Raw genomic sequence first — 12,270 nt, forward strand, 5'->3', positions numbered from 1 at the left:
ACACAAGAGAGAAGCACTTGCCCCCAGGTGTACTACACTGCGGCGGGAGGAGCAATGGTTGCTTCGCCGCAGCCGCAGTACCACGGGATAGGCATGACGGTCAGCGGCATGGGCGATGTGAGAACCGGACAGGACGGGAAAGTGGCCATGACAATGTCTCCAAAAGTGTCACAGAGTTCAAATTCGGCCTGAGGATGTGCTGACGAGGTAAACGGTATCAAAACCATCGGGCTATATATATATATACATATATATAATGTAATATAGATGAATTCGGTGTCTGATGAATAATTGAATAGTTCGGTAATTTGATGATGCCATGTGAATCAGCGAAAATGTTTTTGATTCTGCAACTTCTATGATTTCTGTTAATTATGATCTGCCATCTCCCCTATTCACGAAGCTTTTAGTGCTCTTTATTTTTTATTTGGAATATATACATCGAATGTTTTGATATTTCAATTGGGCTTGTTCATATTGCTCTATGGAATCGGCCGGTCATAGCCAATGGATCCTAATGTGAAAAGAGACGGACAAATCATTAGAAACCGGTCGTCATAATAAATCACGATGTCGGGGTTTTTTTTTTTTGGGTGTTTTGTCTTTTGGCATAAAATCATTGTGGATTGGCCGACAAGTGCGTGTTTGTGTGAAAGATAAATAAGCACACCCCATTCCCATTCATTCATTCAGTGAAACATTCTTGTATTTTCATTTTCTTCACATCCATTATTACTCATAATACTTATACTCAAGAGAGAGAAGAGAGAGGACACCCACATTTCAAATTTCGATTCTAATTCAATTCATTTCTTTTAAAAGATTATAACCATTTGACTTTTATATTAATTTTTTTACAATTCAATTCGAATTCGATTTTTTATTGATAAAAAATTTATTTTTCCAAAAAAAAATATCAGTTTTTCAATTATTTTTTTCATTCGATTTGATTTTGATTCAAGTTCAATTTTTTTGGGTTCATATAGGTTATAACTGTTCAGTTTTTTATGTCAATTACATTTATACTTTATTCGATTTAGATTTATTCTGTTAATAACCAAAATGAACAACCCCACACTAACCAATCTTCTATTATATATGAAATCATCTAATCCAAAACACGAGAGATCGATCCAAGCAAACAAAGAAACCTAATATTCAAAAGCAAACTCAGCACTCAGGCGTATTTTAACAATTATATGCATAATATGGTTCGAGGTGATCAGGTGAGAAGGAAATTTCTCTCCTTACCAAATGTGGAAACTTCACCTATATATAGTTAGTTCTTCACCGGAAATGGGACGGGACAGGAGAAGGAAAACAGAGAAATTTGCCACAAGATCCTGTCTTTCAGAGCAGCCATTGTTAACAATGCAAGATCGATGGTAAAGTCCTTACCTTTTTGACATGTCTTCTTGGCTTTACTCCTCTCAAGCGTTCTTGAACTCCAGGAACAGGTCACTGATGGATGATTCACAGGCTGACTGACCATCCGGCCCCAATTTCTTGAGGAATGACTTTGTGAGCTTCAACTTCGATACCGTCTGAAAGATTCTGTGGCAGCATTTACGCACCAGAGATCTCCTCGCTTGCTTCTCTGGCATCTTTAACACAAGCACTTTCATCAACTGACTCAATTTCTGCAGATGGGTTTTCATTGCTTTGCTCGATGCTTCTTCGTTTGTTTGTTGTTCATCTCGTGATTTTAATGGAGCCAGTGACCTCATTGTTTCAGCGACCAGATCAAGCGCTTCAATCCTGCGGAATTCCATCTTTGCATTTTGGCATTTGTCCAGTAGGAATCCAAAAAGACGGTGTCCAATCCATGGCCGCCTCCTAAAAACTTCCTCCAGAAATTCTACCTTGATGTGAGATTTCTTGGTATCAAAGTACCCAACAAGTGCACTCTGAAAGACATCCAGAATCTCCTGAAGCTCACTTTCTGAGAATTTTCTTGCATCGATTATCTTTAGAATCCAGTAAGTTGAGTTCTGGGCGAGGTTAGAGACCATCTTGTACCGGTTCCAAGCAGCTGACTGCTTCTTCTTTGGCGGGTTAGTACCGAACTTTTTTCTCTTGAACGGTTTAGCAGCCAGCTTCAGATTCTTCTCCAACAAAGAAACAAGAGTGGATAACTGGATGGATTCATCCTTGGGAAATTCTTTTGCTTTTAATATTCTCTTCTGGACAATGCTCCATATACGCTGCACGAGTTGCTCGCTGCTTTCTGAAGTGTTCGGGTTGACAAGAGCCTGAGCTAAGTTTGAGTAAACTGTCAGAACTTGAGGATGACCTGAGGAATATTACCAAAACCCACAAGAAGAAAATCAATATTCATATTGCTTGCCTGTCTCATCAGCATCATAGCTAACTAACATCAAATCAAAATGTCAGCTATTACAAAACACAAGAGAGAAGCACTTGCCCGGATTTTCATGGAGGTAAATTTCGAGTAGTGAGAGGACGCGGAGTTTAAAGAGAACAAGCTGCGACTGAGCAGTTTCACCGCCAGCCTGATTCTTTTTCTCCCTGAATATCTGAGCCAGATAAGTGTCCATGCGGAACATCGCATCATCATCCATCCCTTCATCAGACTCAGAGTCATCCGAATTTTCATTGAATCCTTTGTCAGCATTTTGGATGCCAATTACTGCTTCAGAATCATCCATCTGCTCATCACTCTCACCCGTCTCACCTGTTTCAGCCTCATCGATATCCTCATTCTCTTCCTCTTCAATAGCCAGACAATCTTCGCCATCATCATCATCAAGATCGGATTCCGGGTCTTGATGTCTAGCTGGTTTTAGATCTTTCTTGATTACTCGTAACATTCTCAGCAGTCCATTGTTAGTCACATCATGACAAAAGCATTTGAAAACCTAAAATAAACAAGATAACTCTGGTTAAATCATGAGTTTTAGCCCAGTGGGATGAATAAACCAAAATTCATGATAGCAAATGAGTGTCAACATATGAGATTCTCATTCATATTCCAAACAAATAAAACCAAGAACAAAATTTCCCTTCACCAAACAGTGCTTCTATTACCAAATTAAAGTATGAAACACAATACACAAAACCAGATTATGCAAAAAAAAAATAACAATTAGAAAATCTGAAGTAAGAGCCTGTTTGCGTTATGAACCATAAAGCTCGCATAAAGAAGGGAAAATAAAAGGCAAGTCTTGCGAGTGTTTAGCTCACCTCCTCAATGGCAGATCGCATTGGAGCTGAAGTCTGTGGCAACAATGTAAGTAACGTGTCCACAAGGACATCAATTACCTCTGGTGCTTCATCATCAGCCTCACCCTCTCCAAAACCCTTAAGAAGATCATCGAAAGCTTTGTCACAGCATATTGCAAGTTCATATGCAGCTTCTGAGAATTCTCCTGGATGGAGGAGTACTTGAAGCAGTAACTGAACGGCTAAGAGCTTCATTGCATGTGACTTCCTTGCATCATCAAATAATCCATAATATCTTTCCTGCCAATAGGTGGAAAAAATAGAAAAGGGGGTTCAAATATGTCACAGTAGTTAGGCATAAAATTACATTTCAGTGAACAAAATCAATTGGAAGGCTTAGAGCTTATTCTCTTCCTGGAATACCCCTAGGAAACAATAAGATGTAAAACAATAACGTTCGTTTTAGCAATGGTAAGTGTTTACAGGGAGAAAATTAAAGCTGTATCAAAAAAGAATTTATGCCGTGCAAGATGTGAATGCTGGGAAAAGACAGGTTGCAGACAAAACAATACCATCAATTACCTCTCTCGACAATTTGCGTTCTGTTTCTTGCAAGTCTCTGACGGCCTTCTCATCTGCTTCATTCAAGGAGCAGAAGAGAGAAATAGAGGGAATATTCTGCAAAGTGCTAAGGAATTTCATGAAATACGAAGCCAAACCATCAAGCTCGCGGACGATATCTTTAGGCAGAGAATCCACAGACTTTTGAGAATGTGAGAGTAACAGTTGCAGCTGCTCAATACACATTTTGCAAAGTGCAGTAGAAGTAGCTGTTTTGGGCCATTTGAATTTCTCCTGCAACTCAAATGATGTAACTTCAGTGCCAAGTGAAGCCCGAAATAGACCTTGAACAACTAGAAATTTCAGAATATGCTGTTTCAATCTGTATGTTGATATAGGACCCATATCAGCATCCTTTAAAATGCGGAGGAGAGATTGTATCACCCAGCTTTTCAGAAGATCCGAATTTTCCGCTGTTCCAACAGATTCCTCCTCTTTTGAATCAATCTCTGAGTTGTCATCTGTTGTTTGACTCTGATCTGAATTTAAGGAGCAAGGTTCTAGTGCCCATTCCATGTCTGAGGGTTCCTCTGGAACATGTTTTTCGTCCACAAACAAGTCCATCAAGTTCTGAAGAAAAAATCTGCAACCATCCTCGGTTTCAAACTCTGAAGTTAAATCTTTGATGGTTTTTGTACGTGTAATAATATCGAATTTTCCAAGGCTGTGTCTCTGAAAAGCCATTGTTACAGCGGCTCTTCTAGCATCATAATAATCATCATCATTTCTCAACCAATCCAACAACTCCTTGATAAAATATTGTGCAACTTTATGCATCCAAGAGTCCTTTGTAGAAAGTATATCCATGAGACACTGGACAAATTTGTATGATAAAACAGATGGGACAAAACTTGCTCGAAGCTTTGGAAGAAGGAGAAGCAGGATGTCAAATGCCAAGTGCTTACGATCATGAGATGAGGAAAGAAGGGTTCCTTCAATAATGATTTCACAGAAATTCTGAATGTTCTTCGTCATTTCTTCTTCAATGGGGCTGGACTTGCCAGTTCGCTTTGCTTTTTTAGACGGTTTAGAAATGGATGTGGCATCTTCGGTGTGAACTGTTTCTGGTAATAGCCTATCAACAATAACAGGCCATAAGCTATGAACTCGAGGCTGGCAGAATGTAGATTCCTGAAAGTCCACAACAAAAACGATTTCAGACAAACTTTAATTAGTTATCACTATCTTTCCTTTGTAGAGTGCTTACTGTTTAGGATACCACCTTCAAGCAATTAGCGATTGATGAGAGATGATCTGCCGAAAAAAGATTTGCTGAGCTGAATGGAACTGGTAGAAGCTTGCCAAATACAGGGTGGTCAACTGAAATCTTCTCACGGAGTTTAAGAGCTAAAAGCAAAGCATCTGGATTTCCAACATAAGTAGCTTGCTCAAACCAATTACGAAGTTCTTGAGCTTCAGCGACATGATTCAACAATGCTTCGGCAGGCAACTACACAGTTATAAGATGACATTCCCAAAGCTAAGAAAGATGCAGAATCACAGATCACCAAAAACCAAAGAGTAAGAAAAACAGAACGCCTTGTCTTGTATTCCAATATATGGTTCTAAGCTTGGAAAAGTAGGCATGCAATGTGAAATATGTAGCCTAAGAATCCCACAAGATGTGTACATTGACAATCTATAGCTGTACTCTTGAACTGCAAGTAGCTTCAAAATATAACTTTTAATATTTTTTTAGATATATACTTGTACTTCAATTTGGAAAAAGAAATCAAATCCTTAGGTTAAATGAACCAAGAGAATAGCATAAGGAACTTGTAAAATGTCTTCATGATTCAGAAAGATGGAGTTGGCATATCAGAGAAAACCTCATTACACCTTCTCAACAATGTCAAGGAGAACATGGACAGCTGGCTCTTGCAAGTATCGCTTTTTTCCAGCAAGGGAGATAACGGCATTGGTAAACTCCTTGATGATCGGAGTGTATTTATCGTGTAGCCAATCTTTGTTCAGTCTTCCAGACCGTGCAAGTGCACCATAAGCAAACAGCCGACCAAGTAGGCATTCCTTTACATCCTGTCACCAGCAAACAAATCAGATTGTGAGCCACAACACAAGCTCATGATTCTCACGAATGGACCAAAAAATGATACACAGCTACCCACTTGGCCCTTCATGGATGAAGATACTGCCAATGCATCAACAATGAGTTTCATCAGTGATTCAGCCTTGATGCTAGAAATTGCACCAACAAGCAATGTCAAACCCAAGGCAAACCCTTGTCTGGCGCACTGGCAAAAAACACAGCAAACATGATTCTTAAATCATAAACTGTAAGAGGTCAAGTTTCTTGATCTGTAATCTGGTTTTATGCAATATCAATAAAAGCAAGCTAAGCCAGTTACCTCTCTCGAAGAGGACACGCCACGAATAAGCCTACGTAGAGTGTATCTCAAGTGTGGAGCACAATCATCCAAACCATCGTTTCTTTCAGCTTCCAACATTAACCCGTCACTTACAGAATCCTTATCCGGCAGAGTCTCGTACTGTGTCTGAATGTCTTGCAACCTTAACACCAAAGACTCCGCCGCTGTTTTTCTCACACTTATGTCGGCAGAAGCCAGTTCCCTGAAATAGTTAAGAGGCAAATCCGGCAACCCTCCAGTAGAAGAAGACGGCGAAGCAACAGATTTACCGTTTTCATCGGATTTCGAATTGAGAACCACCGCTCCTGCCTGCGGAGCTATGCCCTCTTTCTCCAGAGCGGTGCGTTTTCTCCCTTTGTCTAAGGCTTTCCTCTTCTTCTTCTTCTCCATGTCTTTGGCGTAACTCGCAACGCCGGGAGGAGCCGCCGCCTGAGAATTTGCGTCGCCGGAATCAGAACGTTCACCGGTTTTTCGCCTACCATTCTTCGGTTTCTTCTTCGCCGGCACATTTGCAAGGCTGTTGTTCTCTACTTCATCCGACGATTCGCCGCCGCTTCTCTTTTTGCCAGCCATTGAAACCAAAATCCCTGATTCTTCCTCGCCGATTAGAAAATCCGTTTCGCCGGAACCAAAGTTGCAAAATTTGAGAAAAGAAACAGAAACCCTATTCGAATGATTAACGTTGTAGGAGAAATTTGAGAATTTTGGCAGTGAAGTTGCACTCCTTCCTGCTTCTTCTAACCCCGGCCGAGGGTTTAGGGTTTAGAATCAAGTTACTTTCTTTTTAATCACCTACAAATTTTCCCCCTCTTACCCAAAAGCATCGTTTTTCTTTTACGTCCCAAATAATTTAAGTTTATAAAAAATCAAAATATGAATTTTTAAATACCCTATGCCAACCAGTAAACCGTAAATCTCATTTTAAAATGACTCCAGAAAATTATTACATGAAATTTATTTTTTATACCAATCTTTTAACTAGATAGATTCATGTGAAGGGTCCAAACCGGATTGGCACAAAGAGAAAGAACTGCCCTGGAAGCTTTTACATCCACCAATTGGGAATAGACCTTACTTACCACCTGTCTGTGGATTCATCAGAAGAACTTTGGGAAAGGTTTCGCATGGGTCATCAATGAACGAGTTCCTTTAACAACATGATAAAGCACAGCCATGGCGGTAACCGAGACGAAGAATGGGATCTGCTCCGATACATGGAAACGGAATCCGTAGAAACCCGGGTACGTGAGGGAGATCGAACCCATTTTCGCGTAAAGAAGGTAGCTGGCCAAAACGACACCAGTCAGGTAAGCCCCGGAGATTCTGTTGAAGATCGATAACATGGAATTCATCTTGAGGCTGGTAAACGGGAAGATGGGGAGACAATGGGCGAAAGCTATGCGTTTTAGGACAATGCTGCTCTTCCTCCTGTGTATCGCATTTCGTATAAAACAGGCGCCTGGTTCCAGATGATGACTCGCCCAATAGAATCTCTCGTAGTGGCGTGACCTGAGCTGCTGCTTCATTCTCAAAAGCTTTCGGACTCTAGAACGAGACAAGGATCACCATATACAAAGCATGAAACCTTAAATAGATACCATCAGAAAGACTCTGAATAGCATAAAATGTCTCACCTTTCCTCCCCAAGTGGCATCACTTGCGTTAGTGGTGCCCAAATGAATGCCGATACCGCCATTCACGACAGGCTTTGGGTTGTGTAAACGAGGAAACAACATCAGGTAAGGAAGGATCGTGTGTCTTTTCGTCCCAGAGGAAGGGAGGAAAGCAAACTGCTTGAAGCCTCTCATCAAACAGGCGCAGTTTTGAGCAATGTAAGAACTTTCAAATGATGGTTGTTCCCTCGAGGTAGCCCGCTGCAACTATGTTTCAATACAAAATGCATCCGTTAACATACATACATACATACATACATACATATATATACAATAGCAGTACTGTGTGATAAAGGAGGGAGTTTATTCTCTTCGCCATCCAACAATGCTCTCATCAGATTCAGCTACAAGCTACGGTAATTAACCAGAATTTCAAATTTCAAGAGAGAGTCTTCAGCGAAAATACAATTCCTATACCCAGTTATCTCAGTTCTATAAGGGGAAAAAAAATTACGATCTGACTCAAGCTGAGCCCAGACGGAAAATTAGACGGACATGGACTGTTGCCGATCAAATTGGCAATCTGTAGGCGGAAAGAGGAGAGGAGACGGCACCGAACGGAGAAGAGCCGCGGTGGCCATTGCTATTTGCTGAATCCGATCAAGCTTCTTTTACGTTAGGGCTGCCTGGGAAATTTTTTTATAAGAAGAAAAAAACACGAAATGGCGCTTTGATTAAATGAACCCTAGCTCCTCGATTATCGAGAAAAATTAGGGGGTATTCTCGTAATTACAGGATATATCTGCACGTTTACCCAAGCAGGAGCAGAAGAAACATTTCGGTTCGGTAATACTATTTGGTATTTTGATTTGATACGTAGAATCCAAATGCGAATTGAAATTTTACAATTCCATCGAATTCTTATTCCTTCTCTTAAACCCCTTTTTCACCACTTGGGAGAAACCAATGTAACTTGAAAAAAAAAAAAAAGAGGAACGAATCAAACCCTAACGCTCAAGGAATGTTTCAGGCTGCCGACATGAAGAACATGTTCTCCCAAAACAACTTTCCTCGTCCCGAACTCATCCACCAGACTCAGATCCTTGCAGACCTCAATCCTAAACCTCACCACTTTCTCCTCCTCCTTCCCCAATCGAACCTTCTCGAACCCTAACAGATGTTTCCTCGGCGAGCCCCTAACCGACGACTGCGGCGGCGTCGTGAACAGGAACACCGTGTGCGTCCCCTCCGCTTCTCCGGAGTTTTTCACCTTCATGTGAACCTCGAACGCCGCCGAACCACTGGCGTTCGCGTTTGGATCCGCGACTGCGTTTGAGCAGTGGGGTCCGACCGCGTCCAGCGATTGGCAGTCGGAGGATCTGCAGACGTGGGTTTGGTCGAGAGGGAGAGAGACGAGTCGTGGGGCTTTGACCAGTTGGTGGGCGAAATGGCTGAAGCTGAGTCCGTCTCCGAAGGCGTAGACGGTCTCGCCCGTGTAGAACCGGTAGGTCCGACCCGGATACCCGTTTGATGTGTCGGGTCGCATGTTCATGTTTGTCATTGGCACTTTCTCCACGTAGGATTGTGGATACCACGTCATCGGTAATCTCCCACCTACAAAACCAAAATTAACCGGTTCGGTTAACGGATATAAACTTATACCAATTCGACCCGGTATACTAAACGGGAAACCCAAATACAGAGGAAGGGACGGTTACTAGGATTGTAGCGGCCGAAGATGACGTCAGCAATGGCGGCACCACCGGCTTCGCCAGGGTAGCCGACCCATAAGATGCTGGTTACTTTATCGTCGTTCTTTGCGAAGGTAATGTCGAAGCCGCCGCCGGACATGATGACGAGAATGACGGGTCCTTTAGCGGACTTAGCCACTTGGGTCACTAGTTCTCGCTGCTGTCCGGGGAGATTCAGGTCGAGTCGGTCGCGGCTCTCGGCCTCGATTGACTGATCCGCACCCATCACAAGGACCGTCGCATCTGCCGAGCCCGCCAACTTGGCTGCTTCGTCCACCTGAGCCGTCGCACAAGCCACGTTCGAGCAGCCCGGGAGATATGTCGTCGAGACAGTGGCCGCTAAGCCTTGTAAAGGAGTTGTGTACTTGCATGGTGTGCCTGAACGAGTAGAAAACTCTGAGAAAATTATCCTAAAAACCCAACTTTTGCTGAGATATGATTCTGATACGATACCTTCATAGTTTCCGATCATGGTTTTGGTGACGTTTGCGTTGGGTCCAATCACAGCAAGCGTTTTAATCGCAGAGGGAGATAGAGGTAGCGATCCAGCCGCATTTTTTAGGAGTACAATGCCTTGTCTGGCGGCTTCTACGGCTAGTTCTTGGTGTTCGGCCGTGCAAACATCCTTCGGACCGAGCGCTCCAAACATCTGTTTCTTCGGGTCGCCGTCAAAGAATCCGAGACGCATCAGAGTCGCAAAATTGTTCGAAATGGCTCTGTTAATAGCGGTCTCATCCACTAGCCCCGCCTTTACAGCGTCCCCTGTGTGCTGAGCCAGAAACGAGCCGCAGTTCAAGTCTAGACCTGAGATCAGAATCGGGGAGAGAAACCAGAATGCTGTTGGTTTAGTGGGCCGGTTTTTGCAAACTGGAAGCCGGTTAATTCTCCGGTTTACACGGAACAAGAAAAGGAAGACTAATTTCATGATTTACCTGCCAAGATAGATTTGGCTGCAGCTTCCTCTGGAGTCTTGGTGTAATGCTGATTCTTGTACAACACATCTACTGAATCACAATCCGAGACAATGTACCTGAACCCGGAAAACTATATCGGATTTCGATGAATTCAAACGATTAAAACCGTCCAAGACAATGGTTTTATACGAACCCGTTTAATTTCCACTGGCCACGGACAACTCCGGAGAGCAGGTCGGGGTCGGCACAGGTCGGTATACCATTAACTTGGTTGTAAGAACACATAACACTTGCCACGTTTCCATCAATCACGCAGCTCTTGAACGGCGGTTGGTACGTATCATCCAAATCTTGTTTGTTCACCTAAAAACACACCCAAAGTTGAAAACTTTTCCTAAACCCATAAGCTTAAATCCCGCATTTCCCAAAAAAAAAAAAGGGTTCATATTTATATACCACGGCATTGAAACTGTAACGTTCGATTCCTTTCCAGTTATCCAAATCGTAGGCAGTATAATGTTTGCAACAAGCTGCCACTTTCAGACTATTAGGGTTTCCGCCTTCAATCTCCTGCAGACCCTTGACGTAAGCCGCTGCGTATTTGCTCGAGAGCAACGGGTCCTCGCCCGGTGTCTCTTGCCCTCTTCCCCATCTCGGGTCTCGGAAAATGTTCACGTTCGGTGACCAGTACGTCAGTCCGGCCAGACCCACGTTGTACATTGCCCTCGCCTCCGTCGACACAACCTTCATTAATAGTGCATTCCGTTACGTGCCGGACAAGAAAACCCTAAAAAGGAAACGAAAGGTCTGGTCTTTGGACGTGTTGTTGAATCGTATGTATTACCTTGCCAATGGTCTGAAACAGAGTGACGTTGAAGGAAGCAGCCGTCAGTATGACCTGAGGGAAGCTCGTGGCTCCGGGGACTTGGCCGGAGAATCGAGTTCCCGGTCCGACGTACGACACGCCGTGAAGGGCTTCCGACCACCACTCGTATGTCGGAATACCGAGACGGCTCACTCCATTGGCTCTGTTGACCAGAAACCCGATTTTCTCCTGCAAAGTCAGCCTCCCGACCAGATCGGCGACACGATCATTGACCTCCAACGATTTGTCGCAGAATCCGAATCCGGCGAGAGATGGGTTTCCGGAGACGTCGCAGGCGAAGACCGGCGAGGACTGAGCTTCCGAAGGCGAGGGGACGGTCGAGATCCAGAGGAGGAGGAGACAGAAGAAAACAGGTGAAACAGAGGAGCCCATTGCCTGTGTTCTTTTTGCTCCTCTCTTTCTCTCTCTCTCTGTCCGGTATGTCTTTTTGGGTTTATGGATATTTTCTTTTGCGACGCTATTATATAGTGATAAAGTGGTACGTTTGTTGGAGAATGTGGGGCTCGTAATATTTAGAATTATTAATAGTAATTTATATTGTAATAGTATTATTGAATTAGAAATATGTATATACATATATATATATATATATATATAAATGATGATAGTAACTATCACCCCTATGAAATTTGCTCAAGACACCATTTTTCTCGAAGAAATTATAGCGATTCCCTCATTGACAAAAAGGAAAAGCATTTCGATTTACACGGAATATAATAAAAGAAGAAAAATACTTTACTCGGGAAGAAGCTTTATTTTTTTTTCTTTTTATCGTTTTAATTTTTTTTTAGAATTCAAAAATTCAGGGAACCTCTGACCAATTATTTTTCCAAATGAGAGAAAAAATGCGGATAAATACTCTTTCTGACGATTGAATTTAAATTCAGAATAAAAAATATTTTTTTATAACCGGTT

The 12,270-nt window shown here is 42.5% G+C and overlaps 3 protein-coding genes and 1 pseudogene across 3 annotated transcripts in view; 1 reads left to right on the forward strand and 3 right to left on the reverse strand.

Moving 5' to 3' along the window:
* Positions 1-203, forward strand: part of LOC104818530 — a 1,919-nt gene extending 1,716 nt beyond the window's left edge. The window contains exon 2 of the mRNA XM_010548144.2: positions 8-203. Within this exon, the coding sequence (XP_010546446.1) occupies positions 8-203 (196 nt within the window). The remainder of the gene's footprint in view (positions 1-7) is intronic.
* Positions 204-1,157: 954 nt separating this feature from the next.
* Positions 1,158-7,104, reverse strand: LOC104818461 (DNA polymerase V-like). The gene is made up of 8 exons (XM_010548063.1): positions 6,171-7,104; positions 5,931-6,056; positions 5,644-5,841; positions 5,027-5,254; positions 3,766-4,935; positions 3,205-3,483; positions 2,426-2,879; positions 1,158-2,293 (listed from the first exon to the last, which is right to left on the reverse strand). The coding sequence occupies exons 1-8, from the start codon at positions 6,762-6,764 to the stop codon at positions 1,431-1,433; spliced, it is 3,912 nt and encodes a 1,303-aa protein (XP_010546365.1). The 5' UTR covers positions 6,765-7,104; the 3' UTR covers positions 1,158-1,430.
* Positions 7,105-7,210: 106 nt separating this feature from the next.
* Positions 7,211-8,540, reverse strand: LOC104818460 (annotated as a pseudogene).
* Positions 8,541-8,690: 150 nt separating this feature from the next.
* LOC104818459 (beta-D-xylosidase 4) lies at positions 8,691-11,791 on the reverse strand. Its single transcript, XM_010548060.2, has 7 exons — positions 11,314-11,791; positions 10,926-11,213; positions 10,663-10,832; positions 10,488-10,585; positions 10,009-10,359; positions 9,523-9,933; positions 8,691-9,418 (listed from the first exon to the last, which is right to left on the reverse strand). The coding sequence occupies exons 1-7, from the start codon at positions 11,725-11,727 to the stop codon at positions 8,805-8,807; spliced, it is 2,346 nt and encodes a 781-aa protein (XP_010546362.1). The 5' UTR covers positions 11,728-11,791; the 3' UTR covers positions 8,691-8,804.
* Between the last annotated feature and the right edge of the window lie 479 nt (positions 11,792-12,270).

This window comes from Tarenaya hassleriana, unplaced genomic scaffold, assembly GCF_000463585.1.
Source record: "Tarenaya hassleriana unplaced genomic scaffold, ASM46358v1 Cleome29, whole genome shotgun sequence".
NCBI lineage: Eukaryota > Viridiplantae > Streptophyta > Magnoliopsida > Brassicales > Cleomaceae > Tarenaya > Tarenaya hassleriana.

What these genes read in the sequence shown, in the direction of transcription:
- LOC104818461 (XM_010548063.1), bottom strand. Translation starts at nt 6,764, where the DNA reads ATGGCTGGCAAAAAGAGAAGCGGCGGCGAATCGTCGGATGAAGTAGAG. An exon ending in CTTCATCCATGAAGGGCCAA is followed by an intron (nt 5,842 to 5,930) that starts GTGGGTAGCTGT and finishes TGCTGGTGACAG; the next exon opens with GATGTAAAGGAATGCCTACT. An exon ending in TCCTTGACATTGTTGAGAAG is followed by an intron (nt 5,255 to 5,643) that starts GTGTAATGAGGT and finishes ATAACTGTGTAG; the next exon opens with TTGCCTGCCGAAGCATTGTT.
- LOC104818459 (XM_010548060.2), bottom strand. Translation starts at nt 11,727, where the DNA reads ATGGGCTCCTCTGTTTCACCTGTTTTCTTCTGTCTCCTCCTCCTCTGG. An exon ending in TGTTTCAGACCATTGGCAAG is followed by an intron (nt 11,214 to 11,313) that starts GTAATACATACG and finishes CTATTAATGAAG; the next exon opens with GTTGTGTCGACGGAGGCGAG. An exon ending in AGCCAAATCTATCTTGGCAG is followed by an intron (nt 10,360 to 10,487) that starts GTAAATCATGAA and finishes TTCTGATCTCAG; the next exon opens with GTCTAGACTTGAACTGCGGC.